This window comes from Ceratotherium simum, chromosome 1, assembly GCF_057802395.1.
Source record: "Ceratotherium simum simum isolate JZ-2026a chromosome 1, ASM5780239v1, whole genome shotgun sequence".
NCBI classification, from domain to species: Eukaryota; Metazoa; Chordata; class Mammalia; order Perissodactyla; family Rhinocerotidae; genus Ceratotherium; species Ceratotherium simum.
Genome location: NC_141900.1, coordinates 96,800,503 through 96,822,910, shown reverse-complemented (window position 1 = coordinate 96,822,910; position 22,408 = coordinate 96,800,503). Strand labels below are relative to the sequence as shown.

The window sequence follows — 22,408 nt, the reverse complement described above, 5'->3', positions numbered from 1 at the left end:
GAATTGAAAACTAAATTTGGATTTGTGAGTTTCCAGTGAAATAACTTTTCTGACACCTGTGGTCATGGGTGTCAATGATAAAATTGTAGGTATAAATAGCTGTGGATTAAAACTCTTCATCCTACTCACCAGTCCATATCCGGTGAGCAACCATGAAGACCTTTATCTTCCTTGCTTTCCTGGGAAGCACTGATGAGTCTCTTTTAATAAACGAATCAGTAGGTGTCTCTCATGTATTGAACTGTGCACTTTGTACTCAGGAATGATGAAAATAATCTCTGTCATCAGGAGGCTTATTAACTCAAAACAACAGTGTCTAGTATATGTAAATCTCAGCTGTTGGGGAAAGATCATAGTGAGCAGGAGTTATGAGGCAAGACGGGATAGAGGCAGAATTGCTCTGAACGTCAGGGGGAAAACTAAGAAGGATTAGAAAGAAGAAAAGGGTAGTCAACATTAAGTGAATGTCGTTTTGAGCTTTATAAGGATTAGGAGTTAATAATTGGGACCAATGACTAATCTCGTGCTCCTTGAAGAGGCTGTGAGGGTGACAGCCTGAGTCTTCTCTGTACTGAAGAGTATCTTAACAGCCAAAGATATTTTATTTCTTGTGAATAAAAGTTGTGGACTGGCTTTTACAATATCTTTGCTAATGAAACCTCTCTAGTGTAAAACAACGTCATTCAATTATCAAAAGAAATAGAGAAATGACTATTCATTTTTATAATACTAAATGTTATATTACTAAAACTTACGACTAAATTTTCCCATATTGGGCAGGTATAAACTTGATACACCTTTCCATACACCTGGAAATGTCTTTTCCAAAATTACTTTAAATTATTTGAACAATAGGGTCCATATAATACAATCACAGACTTCTGGATGCATAAGAAACTTAATAAATCAGTCAGCCAGATTTCACAATGCTGGATAAATTGAAAAATGTCAGAAAGATAATTGGGATAAGGGGAAAGGTTGGAGAGGGAAACCTTATAATATTCTGTGAAATTATTTTCTGAAAATTATAGGCGAGAACTGAGAAGAGAAATTGGAAGAACAAAAGTACAAACTCCCATTTCCTTCCAGACCAGAACATTCTCAGGTGGCTTCTAAAGCTTCCTTTCTGTCACCTAATGAGGATATCTACCCCATACCAACCACAGAAGTAAACAACACCATGGGTAGTGCAGAGCTTTATTGAACACCTATTTCTCATGGCTGCCGAGCAGGGTTTTTTGTAAAAAGTATTGTTTATATCCTCAGGTAGTGGTTTCCAGGGTATTTCTTATGTAAAGAGTCTCTGATATGTGCGTTTGTGTGTGAGCGTGTGTGTGTGTGTCTGTATGGTAGATATGTAAAACAAAGAGTATATTTATAAAATTTAAAGCATAAAAATTGGATACTTATAATGGTATATGTAGGGTACGTGTCAAAGGTATGAAACAATGAGGTTTTGAAAAAAATTACATCAACATCACCATTTCCTGATTATATATGACAAGAAAACATTATCTGCCCTTTCCTGGTTAATCTGCAAAAACCTGCTGGTGAGTAGCAATTCCAAGATGAATCTGTTTAGCAAGTAGTTTCCAACTTTTCTCTGTCAGTTTCTCTCCCCACTGACGGTGATGACAAGATTATCGGCGGCTACACCTGTCAGGCGAATTCCATCCCCTACCAGGCATCTCTGAACATTGGCTACCATATCTGCAGTGGGTCCCTCATCAATAACCAGTGGGTTCTGTCCACTGCTCACTGCTATCAGTCGTAAGTAACCAACACAAACATCCCTGTTCTCTAAGATCAACTCATCTCCCAGCCCTGCTAAAGCACAATCAGAGTAAACTACAGGGTTATACTTGAGCAATGAGCATTGAGATCCTAAGAGCTTCGTTGTTCCCACCAGGCATTGTAGGATGTATTCAGGGACTATCACATGGAAAGGTACCTTTAGATTTCCCTGATGTCCTTCCAAATGATGGTACTAAAGACATGGGGGGGAAATAATGAATGATGAAGTGTGCCTAGAACTAACTTAAGAGCATTAATGAGTAAATAGTCCTAGTCATTAGAGCTCAACCAGGAAAAAAAATGGCATATGGAGGTGATAACATACATGCAATTTACAGTCAGCATGAAAAATTAGCACAACTCATTCTGCTCTCTTAATAGTCTGTCAAATCTCGGATTCCTGCCACATCTCCCTACAGTAATTAGTAACCCCAACCAGAGGAGAAATGGCAGGTGCTGATCAATCACCACCAATTCCAATCTATCTCCCACTGTTTTCTTGGCATCCTATGGTTCCATTCCTAAACCTAATTATTCTAACAATATGGTGGGCTGAGAGTCTGTACTTGTAATGACACCTACCTAAGAAATATTCTAGCCTCTTCATATCTGGTAGGGCTCCATTAAGGGCACAGTTACCTGTAAGTGTTCCTTCTACCATATAGCGTGCCTGAAGGGGATAACGTCTATGTTATGCTCATAACTGGGGTGTCCTGGGAAGGGGAAGAAGCTCAAGTTGGATACTTAAGAAACTTGTAATCCTTTAATCCAGCTGATTCCAGGTACGTCTGGGAGAACAAAACATTGAAGTTACTGAGGGCACTGAGCAATTCATTTATTCGTCCAAGGTCATCCGCCACTCCAAATACAACGCAAAAACCTATGATAACGACATCCTGCTGATTAAACTGAGCTCCCAGGCCACTATCAACTCTCAAGTGTCTACGATCTCTCTGCCAACATCTTTTGCAGCTGCTGGTACCAAGTGCCTCATCTCTGGCTGGGGCAACACCCTAAGCAGTGGCAGTAAGTGTCACCTGGAGCAGAAGCACCAAGTCTGAAAACCCTAGAGGTGAAAGGCATGTTGAGGTTCAATTACTCCAAACTGTCACTCAAAGCAAGGGTCACAGAGGATAGTTTGTGGGTATATGGAGACATAGAATACATTGATTGAAATGAGGAAGAGTCCTCTGCTGGGAAACACAACAAAAATGAACCATGATAAAGGTGCCAAGTATTCAAGTGAAGTGGGATTATTGATTTGCAGAGAACTAGAAACTGAGGAGTCAACAGAACAGAGGCTAAGAGTTTTGGTACTTCCTGGAGGATTGATCTACTTGAGAAATAAAGTCTCCAAGTTTGAAATCAGGTGTCACTGAAGCTAGTGTCAAGGGAGAATAACTTGTGAGTTAAAACTGATTGGAAGACATTCAGGATAAAAGTTTTCTTCCAAAATAGCAGTTACTGACAATCTGACAGAAAGAGTGGGAGTATTGAGAAGGAGGGGAAAGATATTGGGCAAGAAGTTTCCAGGAATCCTCTGGGTAATCTTCTTCCATTTTCACTCTTGCACCCAACAGCCAGCTACCCTGACCTCCTGCAGTGTCTGAATGCTCCCATCCTCTCCGAACGCTCTTGCCGCAGTTCCTACCCAGGTCTGATCACCAGCAACGTGTTCTGCGTGGGCTTCCTGGAGGGTGGAAAGGACTCCTGCCAGGTTAGTTTCTTTGTACTCCTTCTTCCAGCTCGCCTTCATGCATTTCTGCCATTTTTTCTCTTTCCTGAAACACAGAAGATGGAAAAGCTGTGTCTGGGACTGATTACAAGGGGTTAGGAATAGATTTGGGATAAATAATAGATTTTCTTTTTACCATAGTAATGGTCAGGGTTGAGGGCAAAATGATACACAGAAGATGGTGTTCAAACAGCATCTGCGCACCCTTCACAAGAGGTATATGGTAGAAGGAAGCTCTTTTAAAGGACCGGAGCTAGCTGGGCAGTATTATGCTCGCCAGTCCTCACCTCTTCTTGGCCCTACAGGCCTGCAACTAAGGAAAGAGGAGGCACTAGAAGGTGGGAAGAGAAAGAATAGGGATGTAGTATGGAGACTGATGGGTGGGTTTCCATTGGAAGAGAAGGTACTTGTTGAAGGATCAATAGCCTGGGAAGATGACTCCAAGATAATAGAGGAACTGTCTTTGAGCCTTTCTCCCTCTGGGCATAGTGGAGAGTTCTAACTCTCTTTTCCTTCTTGCTCAGGGTGATTCTGGTGGCTCTGTGGCCTGCAGTGGACAGCTCCAGGGCATTGTGTCCTAGGGCTATTGCTGCGCTCAGAAAAACAAACCGGGTGTCTATACCAAGGTCTACAACTATGTGGACTGGATTCAGCAGATCATCGCTGCCAACTAAAACCTTTATCTCTTCATGACCCATCCCCTGTTGGTCAATTTCACCTTCCTTCTATGCTTGAAAACAGTATCTAAATAAAAACATTTTGTCCTGAACCAAATATGTCCAAGCACTTTCCTTCCTTCATATTTGTGAACTTTCTCTTGAAACTGGACATAGACTTTAATTATTATATGAACACAGAATTTGAAATGTTATTTGGCTATTCATTCAACCTGATCAAAATAAACGTACTGATCACCTCTTCTATGCCAGACTCTGTGTGGGACATTGAGGATATAAAGATGAATAAGGTTAGGGAATCACTGTTCCCCTCCCAATTTTGAAAAGATAATGACCCTAACTGCAGAAAGCTAAAATCTACTGCCCAAAGTCCTTCATCTAGTTCACAGTGAAGCTGGGATGAAGCCCCAGCTGTCCTCATCCCTAAGGCGATGCTCCTGTGTGACACTGTGCTCTCTCTTTTTCTCTAATCTATCTCAAAGTCTGCAAGGCTAGATAAGGGGAACTTCTAGATGGAGAAAGTTTAAAAATCACAGATTTCTTGCATTTTCCCAGGTTTCACCTACCTATGTGTTCCAGTGTTCCAAGATCTTTCTTTTTTCTAACCGAGATTTTATTGCTATGGTAGGTGGGATGTCCCTCAACAATCTGGCCAGTCTCCCACCACACGTACCCCCAAATCCCAGCCCAAATTATGTACTATTTTGACCCTAACCAAAAAAAAAAAGTACAATTGCATATAAGTTTACAGAAAACAGATCTATGACTCTGAAGTCATAAATATCTTGACTATAGAGCTGTTATTTGATCTCTTCAGCCCTATCTGGAGACATAGCACTGATACCAGGTTTTAATTCTTCAACATTGCTCCCCGAACTCTAGGTTGTTCCATGGATCATCTGGAGAGTGGTTTGGAGTATACGTCCCAACACATGATTTGTGTGTATACCTGGTATGGGTCAAGGGAAAAGATATACGGGGTCTGAGCATAGAAATATTGGAGTAGGTGAATGAGGTTTGAAAGGGGAAAATGTTTTTGGCCCAGTGATAAGGTGAAGGAGAATATTGTCTTAGTGTTTCAGGCTTGTATAACAAAAGACATAGTTTAAGTTGGGCTTCAACAGCAAACATTAATTTGTCACAGTTCAGGAAGCTGGGAATTCCCAGATCAAGGTGCCACAGGAAGTGGGAGGGGAGGCACTTCCTGGCTTTAGACAGCTGCCTTCCCACCTTATCCACACATGGCCCTTTTGAGAACTAGCTCTAGTCTCTTCCTCTTGTAAGGACACTAATCCCATCATGGGGGCTCCACCCTTGTAACTACATCTAAACTTCCCAAAATCCTCACCCCCTAATGTCATCCTGTTGGGGGTTAGTTTGAACATATGAATTTTGGTGGGGACAAGAATATGCAGTCCATAACAGGTATTCTTCGAGAGGAAAGTATAGGAAGACACTTGTCCCTGTGACCAATTTTCTATCCCTTTGTAACTCTGGATGGCACATTTGTAGGGAACAGTTCTAAGCTCTTAATATCACCTTATCAGTCACACAAGATGAAGCCCAAATTCCTTAGCCTTGAATTCAAGGCTCTTAAATATTTGATCATAACTAACTTGTCCTGTGTTATTTCTTTAGTTCTTACTGAATTGATCTTATATTTGCATATGGCCTAAATTAATTTCATATATAACTCTTCTTTGTTAAAATAAGAAGGCTTTGATCTGAACACATTTGTTTCTGGAGAGAAGCCGGTTTAGTTAACAAATGAGTTTGAAGATTCCTCTGTTCCTTCTGAAATATTTTTCTACCCCACCCCATCACCACCACCAACATACACCTACTCACCTAAGCACCTCAGGTGGAGGGAAGATTCAGAGACCTGACAAGATAAGTGTGATATATAAAAGATGAGAGATCAGGGCAGGCCCAGAGAAAAGTATGAAAAGGGCAAACATCATTTTTCTTGACGCCAACTAGTAGTCACTTTTCAGTATATCTTGTCATTTTCTATCTCTTATTTTGTTTAAAATCTAACTCTTCACAATTTGTGAATTTATATTAAAATGTGAAATCTATATGGTCTTTGACCTAGCAACTTAACTTTTAGAACTCTATCCTGTTAAAATAGGCATATAAAAACAAAAAAATGCTTAAATGTGAGTGTATCATTTAGCAGTCATTCAGTTGCAAGGAACAGAATATCCAATTCCTACAGTCTTTAAAAATGCAGTAATGGAATCTTACAAATAGGGAGAGCTTGAAGGATGGTTTGATTCAGCAATTAAAAAATGTTGTCCAGGACCCAGTTGGCTTCTATCTCTGCCCTCTGCATTACTGTCAGCTTTAGTCTAAGGATAAAGCCTTGTGATCAGACAATACTTGTCTGTATTGAGAGAGAGATAACTAAGTTGCCGCTAGAAGATCTAGGAAGCTTCTTTCCCAGAAGCCCCTGGCAGATATTGTATCATGTCTCCTGAACTGAATTTGGTCATTTGCATATCTCTGAGCCAATAATCACATTGGATTATGCTAATTAACTTATAATTAAGTTATATGGCATACCATCAGAGCAAGGGGTGGACTTCCCATTCTGTAATAAACATGGCCTGCTTGGTATATATTTGGTTAACTGAATAATTCTAAAAGTGGTTATCAACAGAAGGAAGAGTGGATGTTAAGGAGGAAGGCACAATGTCCTCTAGAGTAATCAAGGATGCTTATTGATGCATTATCCACATAACCCTGAAAATCCAGAAACAACTCAAATATCCACTAATAGAGGATTGATTAAACAAACTGATAGGTCTCAAGGTGGACAATGTAAATATTCTATTCACTTATCCAACCACTTACTCAACAAATACTTATTGAAGTGCCTATTATATGCCTGAGTCTGTTTTATGCACCAAAGATATAGCAGGAAAGAAAACAGTCAAAACCTGGCCTTTACAGTATATACAGTCTGATTAGATAACTAAAAAACAATAGAGACTATAGAATATAATGCTGATCAACACAAATGCCACAGGAAGAGCAAATGATAAAGGGATGGATGACTGGATAGCATAGATCTGCTTCTAAACTATAATCAAATAAAAACATCAACAGATCTATGAAAACATACTATAATTTAAAATAAAAAGCCACTTTGTAGAGCCAGAAGAGATATCTCTCCCTAAAATATATTTACTACAAATAAATATCTAATTTATGACTCAGTAAGATCCAGGAAGACCTGGTAGCTTTGTAGCAAAAATAAAGAAATGTAAAGAGGTAATGATCTGAGATTGGAAACAACTGCATAGAGACAAACGTTCTTTTGCTTGCCATGTCTAATTATAGTAACAGATAAATTTACTTATCACTTGGTCCTGAATCCTCCGAGAAGATGGCTCTCAACTGTCAACTTCATGCTTTGACTTTTAGCAGCTATGTAAAATAAAGCACTATCCGCACTTAGAGGCCTAGCTACTTATGTAAATATATTTTTTCTTATAGGATATATAAGCTGGGTAGATGTAACTTTGCTTTATTGATATACTCTATAATCTAGTTGTTAGTTTTCCGATTAACAAGCAAAGAATTTCAACATATGCTCAAAATGAATTTATCTAAGAAAATTTGCTTTAATAAAACAAATAGAAGCCTCTTTTTCCCTAGAAATCTTATTTAATTTATTATTTAAATGCAAACTATTCTAATCTTTTATCTTTTATAGCAAGTAACTTTAGTATTGAAATCAAAATTTAAAAGGTCTTTAAAAAATAAAGATATTTACTATCTTAGTATTATTTTAGTCTTTTTTAGACTTTTAAAAGTCAATTAAGAGTCTTTGTGTTGTTGAAAGGATACAAATACAAAAGTGTTTATTTAGTCTTAGAGATTCATTCATCCTGAGTAGACATTTTTTTTATTATACTCCATCTAAGCTATGGAATCCACCTAAACCATATGATCCAGCAATCATACTCCTTGATATTTACCCAAAAGAGCTGAAAACTTATGTCCACACAAAAACCTGCACTTGGATGTTTATAGTCGCTTGATTTATAATTGCCAAAACTTGGAAGCAACCAAGATGTCCTTCCATAGGACAAACCGTGGTCCATCCTGACAATGCAATACTATACAACACTAAAAAGAAATAAGCTAACAAGTGATGGAAAGACATGGAGGAACCTTAAATACATATTACTAAGTGAAAGAAGCCTATCTGAAAAGACTGCATACCGTATGACGTCAACTATATGACATTCTGAAAAAGGCAAAACTACGGAGGCAGTAAAAAGATCAGTGGTTTCCAGGGGTTGGGAGGGGATAGGGGGGATGAATAGGCAGAGCCCAGAGGATTTTTAGGGCAGTTAAAATACTCTGTATGGCACTATAATGATAGAAATATGTCATTATACATTTGTCCAAACCCATAGAATATACAACACCAAGAGTGAACCCTAAGGTATACTGTGGACTTTGGGTGATAAAAATGTGTCTATGTAGGTTCATTGAGTGTAACAAATGTACCACTCTGGTGGGGAATGTTGACAATGGGAGAGGCTATGCCTGTTTGGGGGCAGGAGGTATATGAGAAATCTCTGTACCTTCCTCTCATTTTTGCTATGAATCTAAAACTGCTGTTAAAAAAAAAACCTCATCAAGAATTATTAACTTTTTTGTGGGATGGGAAAGTATAGAGAATGAGCAGAGCAAAAAGATAGTTTTGCAATGCTTGATATGCTCATAGTGGACAACTCTAAATGTAGTTGTAATTAGTGAGTTTTTATTGTTGTTGTTTCAATATTTCTGTTGTTATTCTTTTGTATTTTTCTCAACAAACATGTGACAGATATAAAATAAAAATAAAGTTAGATTTTAATGAAATTCCCAAGCTGTTTAGTTTATAAAATTTAGTTTTAGTCCTTACCACCTTACAAAACTCTCCTTATCCACACTTGTCTCCAAGAAGGAAGCTCGCTGAAGCTGAGTAGAGCACAGAGCAGGTTAGGACTACTGATCTGCTCCAGCCTCATCCTCCCGCATCTTTTCAGAGTCTCATATTTGTCAGCGGATGTCACAAGTGAGACATGGTTGAAACTGGAAGGGGTAGTAATTTATCTCAGTAGAGAGATATTGGTATTGGCCTGGGAGACCTTAAACCCACAGGTGCTCAATAATTCTGAATCCCTGACTTCAGGAGGAATCATGTCCCAGGACCGTGCTGGAGCCAAAATACACAATTCCATGGACCAGGAACACACTGAAGGTTTGCTCCTTCTTAGTACTCAGGACTCATTTCTCACTTTTGCAGAGGTCCAAAAGTGTAATAATCATCATAACTAGTATTTATTAAGTATTTTCTGTGCCACACACTATGCTTATGTGCTTTTAAATAATATTTAATCCTCACAACTATCCTGTGAGGTAGGTACTAATATTCCTCCCGTTTTATAGCTTAGAATATTGAAGCTTAAAGAGGGTAACTGTTTTTCTCAGGATAAGGCAGCTAGTAAGCCCTGAAGCCAGGAATTGAACCCTAGAAGCTTGACTCCAATCCATGCTCTTCACTGCTACATTAAAACATGGAAGTGTTTCAAAGATTTAAAGACTTCACAACAATATTTAGACATTAAGATAAAAAGGCAGCCCCAGAAGCCTGGAAAATATGGGGATCTTAAGGTAATAATTATTTTATTTAACAAGCATTTGTATAGCATTTACTGTTTGCCCTTAGAACTCACTGTTCCAAGCACTTTAAAAATAGAAAATTTGAACAGACCAATAATGAGTAAAGAGATTGAATCAGTAATCAAGAACCTCCCAACACAGAAAAGCCAGGACAAGATGGCTTCACTGGTGAATTCTACCAAACATTTAAACAATTAATGCCAATCCTTCTCAAACTTTTCCAAAAAAAATTGAAGAGGAAGGAACACTTCTAAACTCATTCTATGAGATCAGCTTTGGCCTTATACCAAAGCCAGAGAAGGACCCTACAAGTAAAGAAAACTATAGACCAATATAATATGCCTGACTGAACCCACTATTACATATCTCAGTCAGAAAGTTATCATGTATGGCTAACTTATAAAAAGAAAGAGTGTGGTGCATTGGAAAGAGTAATAAGTGTCAAAGACAAAAACTGAACAGGTAAGGAGATTGATTTTATTCAGACTATTGCAATAAGAAGAACATCCCAGATCTGAAGAAACAGTGTCTCAGCAGGATGGTTTTGCCCTAGACTTTTATAGGGAGAAACACACAAGTTACAGGTGGGGAGATTCACAGTTGAGGCTGTTTTGCAATCAGGAGAATTCTCAACCAGGTAGCTGGACAGAAGTGTTTATCTCTGTGTTTAGCTAGTTTCAGGGGAAAAACAGTTCTAAGCTCAGCTAATCGTTCATGAGACAAAGAATGGGGAGTCGGAGGGTCTGTGTCTGGCCATGTAAGCAAATTCAGGCAAAAAGAGAAAGGTCTGTTTTTGACCTTGTCACAGGTAGACAAGGGAGTCATCTCAAGTCTTATGGGAGCCATGAGAAAGAGAGAGTCTCTTCTAGCTTGTGTAGGGGAGGGCAATTCTTTGTGGCTGGCCATTTCCCAGAACACAAAATTCCCAGGGAATAATTACCCATACTGTTTTCTGGGAACACAGGGCTCAGCTAAAGTTCGACATGTCAGAGGAAATCTGGGGACTCATTTTTGAGTCCTGACTGTGCCACTAGCTTCCATGAGGACCACAGCTTCCTTATCGCTAAAGTGGAAGGAAGGAGCCGGGGGAATGATTTGTTAAATTTATTTCATACCCCAACGTTTGATGAGTCTCTGAGAATGGCAGAGGGACTCTTTGAAAGAAGAGAGATGGCAAACGAGGGCAGGGAGAGAGGAGACACAGTCACAAAGGGAGGAGGGGACAACAAAGAAAGCTATGTCACAGAGAGGGGAGGAAAAATGTCAGCAGATACATCATGACTCTAAGATTTTCAGGATCAGAGAAGAGGCACGAGGAACTTGACTTGGTCTGCTCCTTCCTCCCTTTCACCCACATCAGAGACTGCTCCCAGCTATGCCTTATATTATTGGTTTTTGACAAGGACTAGTTTGAGGACTGCTGTAAGATCCTTGTTTCTCCCCCAACCCTCAATTAATGCTTCTCCCCTAGCTGTTCTTGCCGAGGACTCTTGGACTAAATATCGGGACAGTTTACAGTTTGATCCAGCTTATCTGCTTCTGGTGAGGTCACAGCAGGCCATGAAGTGCTGTCTCATCTTCGCTCTCATGAGTGCAGCTGGTGAGAGCCTGGGGCCTTGTGGCTGCCTAGGGAGAGATGGGGTGGTTCAGGGAAGGGCTGGAAAGAGAAGCATCTAGCCACAACTGAAGAGATAGGAAGTGGCGGGCATTTCCTTCAATTAACTGTTGAAAGAAACAAAAGGAACAACTTTTGTTGCACAGTTCAACCCATCAGCACTCTCTCTAAGTTCCTCTGAGGCCTGTGAGCATGTTAGGATATGTCACTATACGTGCCCTACTCTCTCCTGAGATTCTTGAGTGTGTAACTTCCTAGACTGCCACTTTTCCTGACAGCCACACTTCCCTTTCCCTGGGCAGATGGGCTTTAAAGGAGTGGGCACAGGAAAGGAAGGTGGGCTGGGTCAGGGCTCTGGAAGCCTTATGGCCCTACCCCAAGCTTTTCATTCCTTTCACCACCAAAGTCAGGCAGTATGTAATTTTTTACTCCCGTGCTTAGTTGGTAAAAGTTAATTAAAAATAATGTTTTTAAAGTAATATTTCACTTATTTTCATTTTTGAAATATATAGCACTGCTGATCGGTTTCTGATCAGCCTCAGATAAGCCCATGCACTAGTTTCACAGAATTTGAATATACTTCCATCTCAAGCAAAGACATGTGTTGGTTTCCTTAATGTATATAGCTTGGGTGATATGTGCGATTCCCTATGATTTTAAAATATATTTAAAATAATGTGAAGACTTTGATACTATCTTTGGGAACCTTAGGTTGGGAAAAACTACCCTAGCCAACTCTCACCTCTCAAACTCTTTGTCTCTCTTTCCGCCTATGACCCCATTGATTCTTTAGGAGTTGTTCTAGCCAAATATTCTCAAAATGATAAGTTGGACTTACCAGAAGATTTTACTATTCCTTACATGGTCTATCTGCAGTCCAGCCCGGAACCTTGTGTGGGGTCTCTCATTCACCCTGAGTGGGTACTGACGGCTGCTCATTGCCCCTTACCGTAAGTATCCGTTTGCTCTTGGGAGCTGGGAGGGATCTATTTAAATAAAAACAAGTCTGATGAGGCATTCCAGCAAGTTTTAATGACATCCTAAGGGAATCAGAAGACCCAGGAAGAGAGAGGCTCTTCTTCCCAATGGGGGAAATAGTAAGTATTCGGACAGTTTAAGAGGAGATTAAAAGGAAAGTGTTAGAAGACTCTTTCTCATGGAGAGTAAATAATATTCATTCTTTCAGTTGGAAAATCTGATGTTTTTTTTCTCACCCAGATCTAATGTATGAACTGTTTTTGGTAGGGAATGGTTCTTGTGTCTGTTGCATGACTGGACTGCTAGCAATGGAAGTGGGTGGGTTTGAATTTGTCCGGGAAATATAACAGAAAATGGTAAATGGGAGTCCAGATAGACTATTAAGAGTCTTGTGAATCTCTGATCAAGGTAGGCGGCACATGGTAAATCTAATGATATGGGCCTGAGAGCAGCTGGGAAGGGCCTAAGATTAGCCAGAAGCAAAGGTTACAATATGCCTGCTCAAGAGTTGCTTGAGGCAGTGTAGTACAGGCAAAGAGCCCTGGAATAATGGATTGTGGTGCCATCTCTATTACCTGCTCATTCAGATTATCCAAATCATAATAATAACAATAATAATATAATAACTAGAGTGTTCTAGGTGGCAGATACCACGATGTCAGATTTTCTGTGTACATTGACTCTAATACAGTAATCCTGTAAACTATTGTTATTACTATTTTACAGACAAAGGCAGGTCACTTCAGTTCTCAGGTCTAAGAGATAAAATTAAGATGATTGGGGAAGGTCACTTCTGACATTTTTTGCATTTCTGGCATTCTGTGACCCCACTCTTTTCCATCTCCCTGCCCTCTTACTTCCAAAGTGTTAAAATCCGACTGGGAGTTTATCAACCCAGCATCAAAAATAAGAAAGAGCAGATACGGAATTACTCACTGACTGTGATCTACCCTAAATTCAACACACAATCTCTGGAAAATGACCTGATGATGATAAAACTGTCCAAGGCTGCTGCATTCAATGACCATGTGGGAACCATAGCCATAGCTATGGAACGCTTAGCAGTTAATGATACCTGCTTTATCCCAACCTGGACCTGGAATGAATATAAAAACCGTAAGTGTTTGACTCTGTGTTCTTCATCCTGAGGAGGTTTTGGAGTTGGGAAAAATGTGGAGGGATATACTTGAAGGAAATAGCTGCTACGAGGTAACGTTCTAGATCCTAGAGCAATTAGTGCCAGGACCTTATACTACCAAAAGTGGAGGCCAAATGATAAAATTCAATGAGACTGATATAGGGCAGCCAATCTGACACCAATGTATGGAGCAGGCAGTAATTATTATATCTCTAGAACATTCAAGACTAGAGTCCAGGGAACCAAATTCAAATACAGTCGAAGAAGCTAGGAGTTCTCACCCTAAAGGTAGTTTTCAAGGCATCTTGTGGAACGGTGGCTGCTGAGAGTCCAGCAAGCCATTAATAGAACAGCAGTGGGAAAAACAAAAGCAAAACATGATATGGTGAGGCAACAGAGGATACTTCCCACCCCCTACCCTACACAACCTATGTTAATGGTGATTCATTCAAGTGGACCCTGATAGATAAGAGGGTGGTCGATGGAGGCTTCTCTCCTGTCACCAGATCTGTTTCCATGCAGACGGTGCTACTCTTAGACCTACTGCTTCATCCAACAATTCTCACTATTGCTTCATCCAATAGTTGTCACTTAGAGGTGGAGACTAGTGGGATTCATAGGGGAGTTGATTATTATGACATACTGTTGGGGTCTCTCTGGCCTGACATACCTCTGGGAAATATTGCCACAGCCCATGTTGCAGGCACACATCCCTCTACCTCTGAACTCTAATTGGTATGAGCAGAAATGATCTGTCTCTGCAGGATCATGTCTTATCAAGGGTACTTGATGAAGAAAGTTGCTTTCTTATGTATTTGTTGGTCCCTGGTGACCTTTACTTCATGTGGCTACTATAGTATTGTCAAAGGATGATGGAACCACCATTTGATATTTGAAATAAAATGATAAAGCTAAATTTATTGCTCACTATACGAAGGAAGAGCAAAACTAAGGCACAGTCTCACTGAGCCGAGCAGATACTGGGTTTATATGGGGTTTGTAGGAAGCTTTTTGTACAGGAATTGGAAGACTTAGAGGCTTAAGAGGGTTGACATCATCTGTGAAGGTATGGTAACTTAGGTGAGATTGTTTTTGATTGGTTGGCACTCTGAGGCATGTTTATTAGAGAGGGATCTGATGGGCTGACTTTAAAAAGTGACGTTGATTGATTGGCTTGCTAAAGCTTGTTCACTGAGGCAAATTGTCATGGATATTAATCAGGTTTAAACTCTGCACTGGTGGCTACAGAACAATCCGTCTGTTCTGTAAAAACAAATAAAAAGTGGTAACTTTTAAAATCAATGTTTTGTAAAAACAGAAATACAAAGTGGGAACTTTTATATTCTCAATTTAGAAGCAAGATTCCCGGAACCTAAGTGAATTTTTCTGAAAAAAAATGAAGGTTTATGATTTTTATCCTTGACTTTATGTCTTATTCAAAGTAATTGCATCACATTTTACCAAAGTAATTTATAATACACCACTTGAAAACAAAATAAAACTATACTATAAAGGTTTTATCACATAGGCTCTGCATGTCAGAATCATAGTGACAGACTAATTCTACAAGCTCTCTGGTGCAAGGCTCCTAATATTTTTTAGTAATTCATTGTTTCAAGTAACTTTCACCTAGCTTATTCTATGTATTTCAGTTGAATTCCCATAAAAACTTAAAACTAAACATAAATCCTCTCTTTCTTTTCTAACTTGATACTTTCTGGTATAATCTGCTTTAAGACACTAGATTGGGTATACTGAAAATTCTGCTCCATAAGTAACACTAGTCTTAGCTTGAGCAATCTCCAGTCAATTTTTTGTTTCCTTCCTCCTTGCTACTCTCTACCAGAGATTAAAATTATATAATACCTTGGTTAGAATCCTTGCATCTTGAGGTTAACAGTGTAGTAACAATTGCTGTGATGGAGATGAGCAATATGACTTCTTAGGGGAAAATATCTATGTATATTTATATATATACACACACATACACACACACATAAATAACCCATTACTAAATAATATAGTTCATTAAAAAAGCAGTTTTAGACACTTAAAAAATAGTTTTCTCCTTTTATAATTAAATGTAAAGAAGAAGAAGTAGGTGCCAAAAATAAGGGTTTCTTGGGAACAATGGCTTTGTGTCTGTCTCTTCTCACGGTCATTCATAATTTCCTTGTGGATTTTCAAAGTTTCTAAATTATGCATAGTAGAGAGAGAACTACAGATCTGATAGGACTTAATGCTCTGAATCTACTGCTCTAACACAGAGATACTGAATGAGGACCCTAAGAAGGATGGAATGTTGGCTACCTGCAATGAATAGTCTCAGGGATTCATGTATTTACAAAACAGGGGCTGATCCCAAGAGTATGTGATTAGGAGAGTAACCTTGGAATTCATTTGTCTTCTCTTTCTCGCAGTTAGTGACCCTGACATCCTGACTTGGATAAACCAATATTCTCTTCCCTTTGATGACTGCCAGAATCTGCTAGGCCAAAGAATGAGAGTAAACATCATGTGTGTGGGACAACCTCTGAACACCATATCCAAAACTAAGGTATCTTTCCTTTCCCCAGACAGGAAGATAGCAAGCGGTCCATGAGGAGGAGAGGTGATTGCAGGAAATCACATGGTACTCATCCAAAAGGCCTGAAGTCCCTCTCCTCTCCGTCTTCAGTCTTGGGGTTGTGATTAATTCACCTTCCCCCCTTTTAGAGTGGGAGAGATACTGGGTACAATCATTTGTTCTTTCTCCTCCTGCTTGCACTCAGGTTGGGTCAAGCTTGAACCATGAGAGGTAAGACCTATGTGGATGTGAAGAGAGGGTTGTGTCCTCTCAAGAAAAAAGTCCAGTACCTTAGATGCCTCTGCCATTATACCTTGCCTCTTCTTGGGATTTATTCTTGTTCCATGAGAACAAAGCACTATTGACATCCTGTTCCCTCTCCCTTGTAGGAAGTTTCAGCTGCTCCAGCCATCTGCGGTGGTAGATTGCATGGAATCTTGTCCTGGGCAAAAGGAAGTGTCACCCTGGGAAGTGAAGGATTCTTCACAGAAGTTCATTCCTATGCAAGATGGATCCTGAAAATCATTAATACCCACTGAGGCTCCTCTGTTCTTCCATCCCCTCAGTGCAATATCTTCATGATTTCTACACTGGATCCACAACTCTCTTGATCTTTCTTGTTCTTGAATAGAATCCAAATACAAGACATTCAATTTACAAAAATGACGCTAAGAACTCATGTCATGACCCCTGATCTCTTTATTATATAAACTGTAAGCATGATGAGAAATTTAGCAACATCCCCAACACTTGTTCATTCATTCAAAAATTATCGAACCACCAGCTATTCAGTAGGCACTGCATATGCTAAGGATACATGAGTGAATATGACATATACTTTGTCATCAGCTAGCCAATTATAATACCTTGTGACAATTGCTATAATGGAGATGAGCCATAAGTTCCATGAGAGCATAGAAAAAACACTCTGGGAGTCAGAGTCAGGGGAAGTATCACCAAAGAGGCAGAAAAATTAGGGGAGAATATTGTAGAACTGAGGGTATAGTTAAATAAAAGTCAGAAAAGCATAAAAATATGTAGCATGTTCTGGAAAATATATGTAGATAAGTAATACTGAAGGGTAGAAAATAAATTGTCTGCAGAGGAGGAGAGAGAATGTGATAAAATATTATTATTTATGGAGCAAGCGTTCCATAGTGAAAGACCTGACCTGTTCAGTAAAGAAATTTAGATTTTTATCTTGTAGGCATCAGAGGGGTATCATTAAAGTCTCCACGGTAGACAGAACATTGTCAAATTTCTAAAGTGGGAGATACTAAGAAAGCATAATGTATACAATTTAGGCATATTGACTGTGAGTAGAAAAACAAAGGGAAGTGTCTGGGATAACGCCCAAGTTTCTGACTTAGGCAACTGGTTAGATGGTGGTTCTCGAAGATAATATGAAGGGAAGCAATGTTTTCATGCATAAAGGATCAGGAACATGGTCATGAATTAGAAGAGATGGGGCATGTTATATTTGAGATCCTTGAAGGGCATGGAGGTGGTCATTTTTAGTAGACAGCTGGAGGCAGAGATCTGGATCTCAGATGACGTGTAGGCAATAACAACTGGGGAGTTCTATGTTTATGAGTAGTAGCTGCAGACTCTAGGAGAGCTCTGTGCTATTGGGTAGAGCTCTGATGGATGCTCAGTCCTTCTCTCACACTGTCACATCGTAGGAAGATGTACAGCATCCCAGACCCACTGCCAAGACACCTAAAAATACAGAATTGAGCAGATTCTCAGTGACCAAAAGTAGATGTCCAGAGTGATATATACAGAGGCCATAGAGTTACATGGAGGGGAGGGGCAATGTGACATGGTGTCATCTGTTAACAAGAGAAAGAGAAACAGAGAGGGTCAGTGAGATGAGAAGAGAGAATCATGCCACAAGAGAGTAAGACTCTGCAAAGAGTAAAGAGGTTTGGAGTTCCATCCCATGAGGGAGGTGGTGAATTCATGTGTCTGTAGAAGTTGCAGAAGTGGGCTGGTTCTTGGACATTGATATACTCTGAGCCTGGATGCTTTTTCTCCCCTACCAAAGCAAAAACCAAACAAACAAGCAAACAAGCTGGGTTATGACTAAGACCACAGCTTATCCTGGCACATACACGAAAATCATACTCTCAAATTTGGACATTAAAGCCATTTGACTTAACTATTCTATATCTTGTAATCTTTGGCCCATCCAAACTGCAAGCAAGCCCTTCTGTTTGCCTCTCTTCTCCGGCAGCATTGTCCCTAGTTTCTCCTGCTTCCTGTCTCTGATTCACTGCCCAATGCTCCCTGCCCCCTTTATTGAATCACATGTATATTTGTCCCAGAGTTCTTAATAAAATGCTTATATGATCACTTCTTGTAACTCTTAAATTATGCCTTCAACACTTACTGACAATTCTATATTTTCCTGGTCAATTGTCTGTATATTTCTCCATAATGGCCATTTTAAACATACTCCTCTCTCCTTCCACGTTCAGGCTCACCTTCAGCAGATGACTTCTCTTTTGGGAGTAGAGGGAGGTTGAAACCATCCGAAGACACCTCCTTCAACTTCCTACCACCCAACCTACAAACACATTTAGTTTTTTTCTTACTCGTTTTTTTTCCATCCTTCCTGGAAGAAAAGTCCTATTATCTACAGCTTCTATCTCCACCTATGATTTGGATCTCTTCTCCTCTGACGTCTTCATGGACTTGCTTGATTGATTATCTCTACCATTCTGCATTTTTCAACTTCCCCCATCTATTGGCTTCTTCCTGTCACCATTTAAGCAAGATAAAGCCTCTCCCATCTAAAAGCCTCTCCCAAGGACATGCTCCCTTGATCTACTCTCTGATTGCCTCCTGTGTCTTCTTTGCAGGCGATTCTTACCTGACAATTCCTGAAAGGTCTGTTCTGTAGGATTCTTCTGTGTCTCTCTTCATACTCTTTTGTATGTGCTCTGCCCTCTTTTGTGTCCTTGTTCTTCTTCCCAGAGATTTCTTCCCATCTCTTCATTTGTTTAACTTCTACTCATCCTTCAAGACTCAAACATCACTTCCCCAAGGAGGTCATCTTCTGACCCTTACATTAGTGCCTTTGCTACATGTTTTCTTCCTCCCTTTACTCCCCACACTGTGACATTCATGATGGCAAGTCTTATTACATCCTTCTCCTCTATTAGTCTTTATGATCTATGAGGGCAAGATTCTCATCTCCCTTACCACTATATCATCAATATCTAATGAAATGCCAGCACATGGTATACATCTGCATTTGTTTTCTATTGCTGTGTAAAAACATTACCACAAATTGAAGAGCTTAAAACAACATTTATATATTATCTCACAGTTTCTGTGAGTCAAGAGTCCAGGCATGGTTTAGCTGGGTCCTCTTCTGGAGTCTAGCAAGGCTTCTAAGCTCACTCAGATTGTTGGCGGAATTCATTTCCTTGTGGTTGTATGACGCAGGACCCTTGCTTTTTGCTGGCTGTCAGCTGAAAGCTGCCCTCAGGACTTCGAGGCTGTCCTTAGTGCAGAGGGGCCACCCATACAGAGTTATTTGCCATGTAGTCTTCCTCAACATGGTTGCTTACTTCATCAAGCCAGTGGGAAGAATCTCTCTTGTACATGCTAACAAGATGGATATATATGTATATATATATATAAAATGTTAATGTTACATATTAACATGATCATGGGAATGACCTCATAACTTCTACCATTATTCTATTAGTTAGAAGCAAGTTACAGGTGTCACCAACACTCAAGGACAGGCAATTGGGGATTATGCAGGACGTGAACTTGGGGCTTTGGGAATGAATTTGTTGGCTCCTTATCTCCTACACAATGAAGAATTATGCAAGTCTTGTATAGACAAGGCTTATATAATAAGGCTTTTCATTATTTGATTCCTGCTTATCTCTTCACCTACCTCTTTCATACTTGGTTGTAGTTCCACAAACATACCACGTTGTATTCACGCCTTTACAGAAGCCTGTTGCTCTTTTTGAATTATTTTTTCTCTTTCTTTTATGCTGGACAAGCTCCTCCCCCTTCTCTAAGACCCAGGTAAAGTGTGAGTACTCCTTCCTTATACACAATGTAGACTGAAGACGTGTCTTTAACTCTGTGCTCTAAGGCACATACCTCAATTTTTAAAAATATTGCTCCCTCGATTTATTATGAAAATTTCAAAAATACAACAAAGCTGAAAGAATTTCACAGTGTACACCTATATACCCATGTCCTGGATCCTACCATTGAGTGATCTAATTTTTTTACTAACATCTTGCATCGGTGTGCTATATGTGTTACAACTGATAAAACAATGTTGACACATTATTATTAACTGAAGTCCATAGCTCTTTTTTTATACAGTCCTGTTGGTTTTGACAAACGCATAGTGTCACATATCCACAATTAGAGTATCATACAGAATACTTTCACTGCCCTAAAAATGCTCTGTGCTCCACCTGTTCATCCCTCTCCCTTTCTCCCCAAACTCTGCCAACCACTGATCTTTTTACTGTCTCCATAGTTTATCTTTTCCAACATGTCATAAATTGGAATCATATAATATATAACATTTTTAGACTGGCTTCTATCACTTAGTAATAATATGCATTTAAGATTCCAGCATGTCTTTCATCACTTTATAGCTCATTTTTTTAAATCACTGAATAACGTTCCATTGTCTGGAGTTACCATGCTTTCTTTATCCATTCACTTACGTAAGGACATCTTGGTTGCTTCCAAGGTTTGGCAATTGTAAACGAAGCTGCTATAAACATTCATGTGTAAGTTTTTTGTGGACATAAAGTTTTCAGTTCATTTGGGTGATACCTAGGAGTGAAAATGTTGGGTCATATGGGAAGATTATGTTTAGCTTTGTAAGAAACCACCCAACTGTCGCCCAAAATGGCTATACCATTTTGCATTCCCACCAGAAACAAATGAGAGTCCTTCTTGTTCCACATACTCCCCAACATTTGGTGTTTTCAGTGTTTTGGATTTTAACCATTCTCCTACGTGTGTAGTAGTATCTTATTGTTTTAATTTGTAATTCCCTAACGACATGTTGAGAATCTCTTCATATGCTTTTTGCCATCTGTATATCTTCTTTGTTGTTAAGGACTGAATTGTGTCCTCCCAAAATTAGTGTGTTAAAGCCCTAAACCCCAATGCGACTGTATTTGAAGATAGGACTTATAAGAAAGTAATTAGGATGAAATGATGTCATAAGGGCAGGGCCCTGATCTGATAGGACTACTGTCCTTATAGAAAAAGACATCAGAGAGCTGGATCTTTCTCTCTCTACACATACGTACAAGGGAAAGGCCATGTGAGGACACAGTGAGAGGCTACTGTCTACAAGCCAGGAAGAGAGCTCTCACTAGAAACTGAATTTTCTGGCACCTGGATCATAAACTTCCAGCCTTCAGAACTGTGAGAATATAAATATCTGTTGTTTAAGCCATCCAGTCTGTGGTATTTTGTTACAGCAGTCTGAGCACACTAATACATTTGGTAAGTATACAACACATTGTCTGTTCAGATCTTTGGCCCACTTTTTAATTGGTTTTGTTTTCTTATTATTGAGTTTTAAGATTTCCTTATATATTTTGGATACAAATCATTTAATAGATATGTTGCAAACATTTCCACCAAGACAGTGGTATATCTAGATTGTTAGCTCTGAATACCTTGTTTTGTAATTGCCTGTTTATGTATCTATCATCCCCACCAGTCTATAAGCTCTTTGAAGGCAGGAACAGTGTCTTCACAACACTTCTCAACAGTGAGCACAGAGCCTAGCACCAGTCAGACACATAAGATAAATTATTAGCTGGCTGGTTGAATGAATACATGGATGAGTAATGATATGAAAGAAAGAAAGGGCTAATCTATCTCAGGGAGAAGTTTAGTGTCAGGCAGAGGGGTCAAGGTCAGCACCAGAGGCTGGGTTATGGCCCTGGAGATAAATGTCAGTGTCACACAAATGGGTGTTAACATCACATAGATGGGAGGGGCCAGTATCCTAGCTGCAGTTCAGAGTTTGACAAAGGCAGGACCGGAGAGGAGGAGACTGTGGAAACACTGTGAGCTTCAATGTCTCTTGGATTAGACACTTTCTTCCCTGAAGAGGGAGAGCAAAACACTTAATTCCAGATCTATACTCTACAGTGTCAGAGACCAAGTCACCTGGTCTCTCTTCTTGGCCCTCTGACAGCCGGCA

The 22,408-nt window shown here is 39.6% G+C and overlaps 1 protein-coding gene and 1 pseudogene across 1 annotated transcript; both read left to right on the top strand.

Annotated features, from left to right (window-relative positions):
- The first annotated feature begins 152 nt into the window (after positions 1–152).
- LOC101405423 (cationic trypsin-3-like) lies at positions 153–4,203 on the top strand (annotated as a pseudogene).
- Positions 4,204–11,385: 7,182 nt separating this feature from the next.
- On the top strand, positions 11,386–16,727 carry LOC106801824 (putative inactive serine protease 58). Its single transcript, XM_087435782.1, has 5 exons — positions 11,386–11,491; positions 12,300–12,456; positions 13,350–13,600; positions 16,043–16,179; positions 16,578–16,727. The coding sequence occupies exons 1-5, from the start codon at positions 11,452–11,454 to the stop codon at positions 16,725–16,727; spliced, it is 735 nt and encodes a 244-aa protein (XP_087291908.1). The 5' UTR covers positions 11,386–11,451.
- The last annotated feature ends 5,681 nt before the right edge of the window (positions 16,728–22,408 follow it).

Coding starts and splice junctions, on each gene's coding strand:
- LOC106801824 (XM_087435782.1), top strand. CDS start 11,452: ATGAAGTGCTGTCTCATCTTCGCTCTCATGAGTGCAGCTG. Junction 11,492..12,299: donor CGCTCTCATGAGTGCAGCTG/GTGAGAGCCTGG, acceptor TTGATTCTTTAG/GAGTTGTTCTAGCCAAATAT. Junction 13,601..16,042: donor CTGGAATGAATATAAAAACC/GTAAGTGTTTGA, acceptor TCTTTCTCGCAG/TTAGTGACCCTGACATCCTG.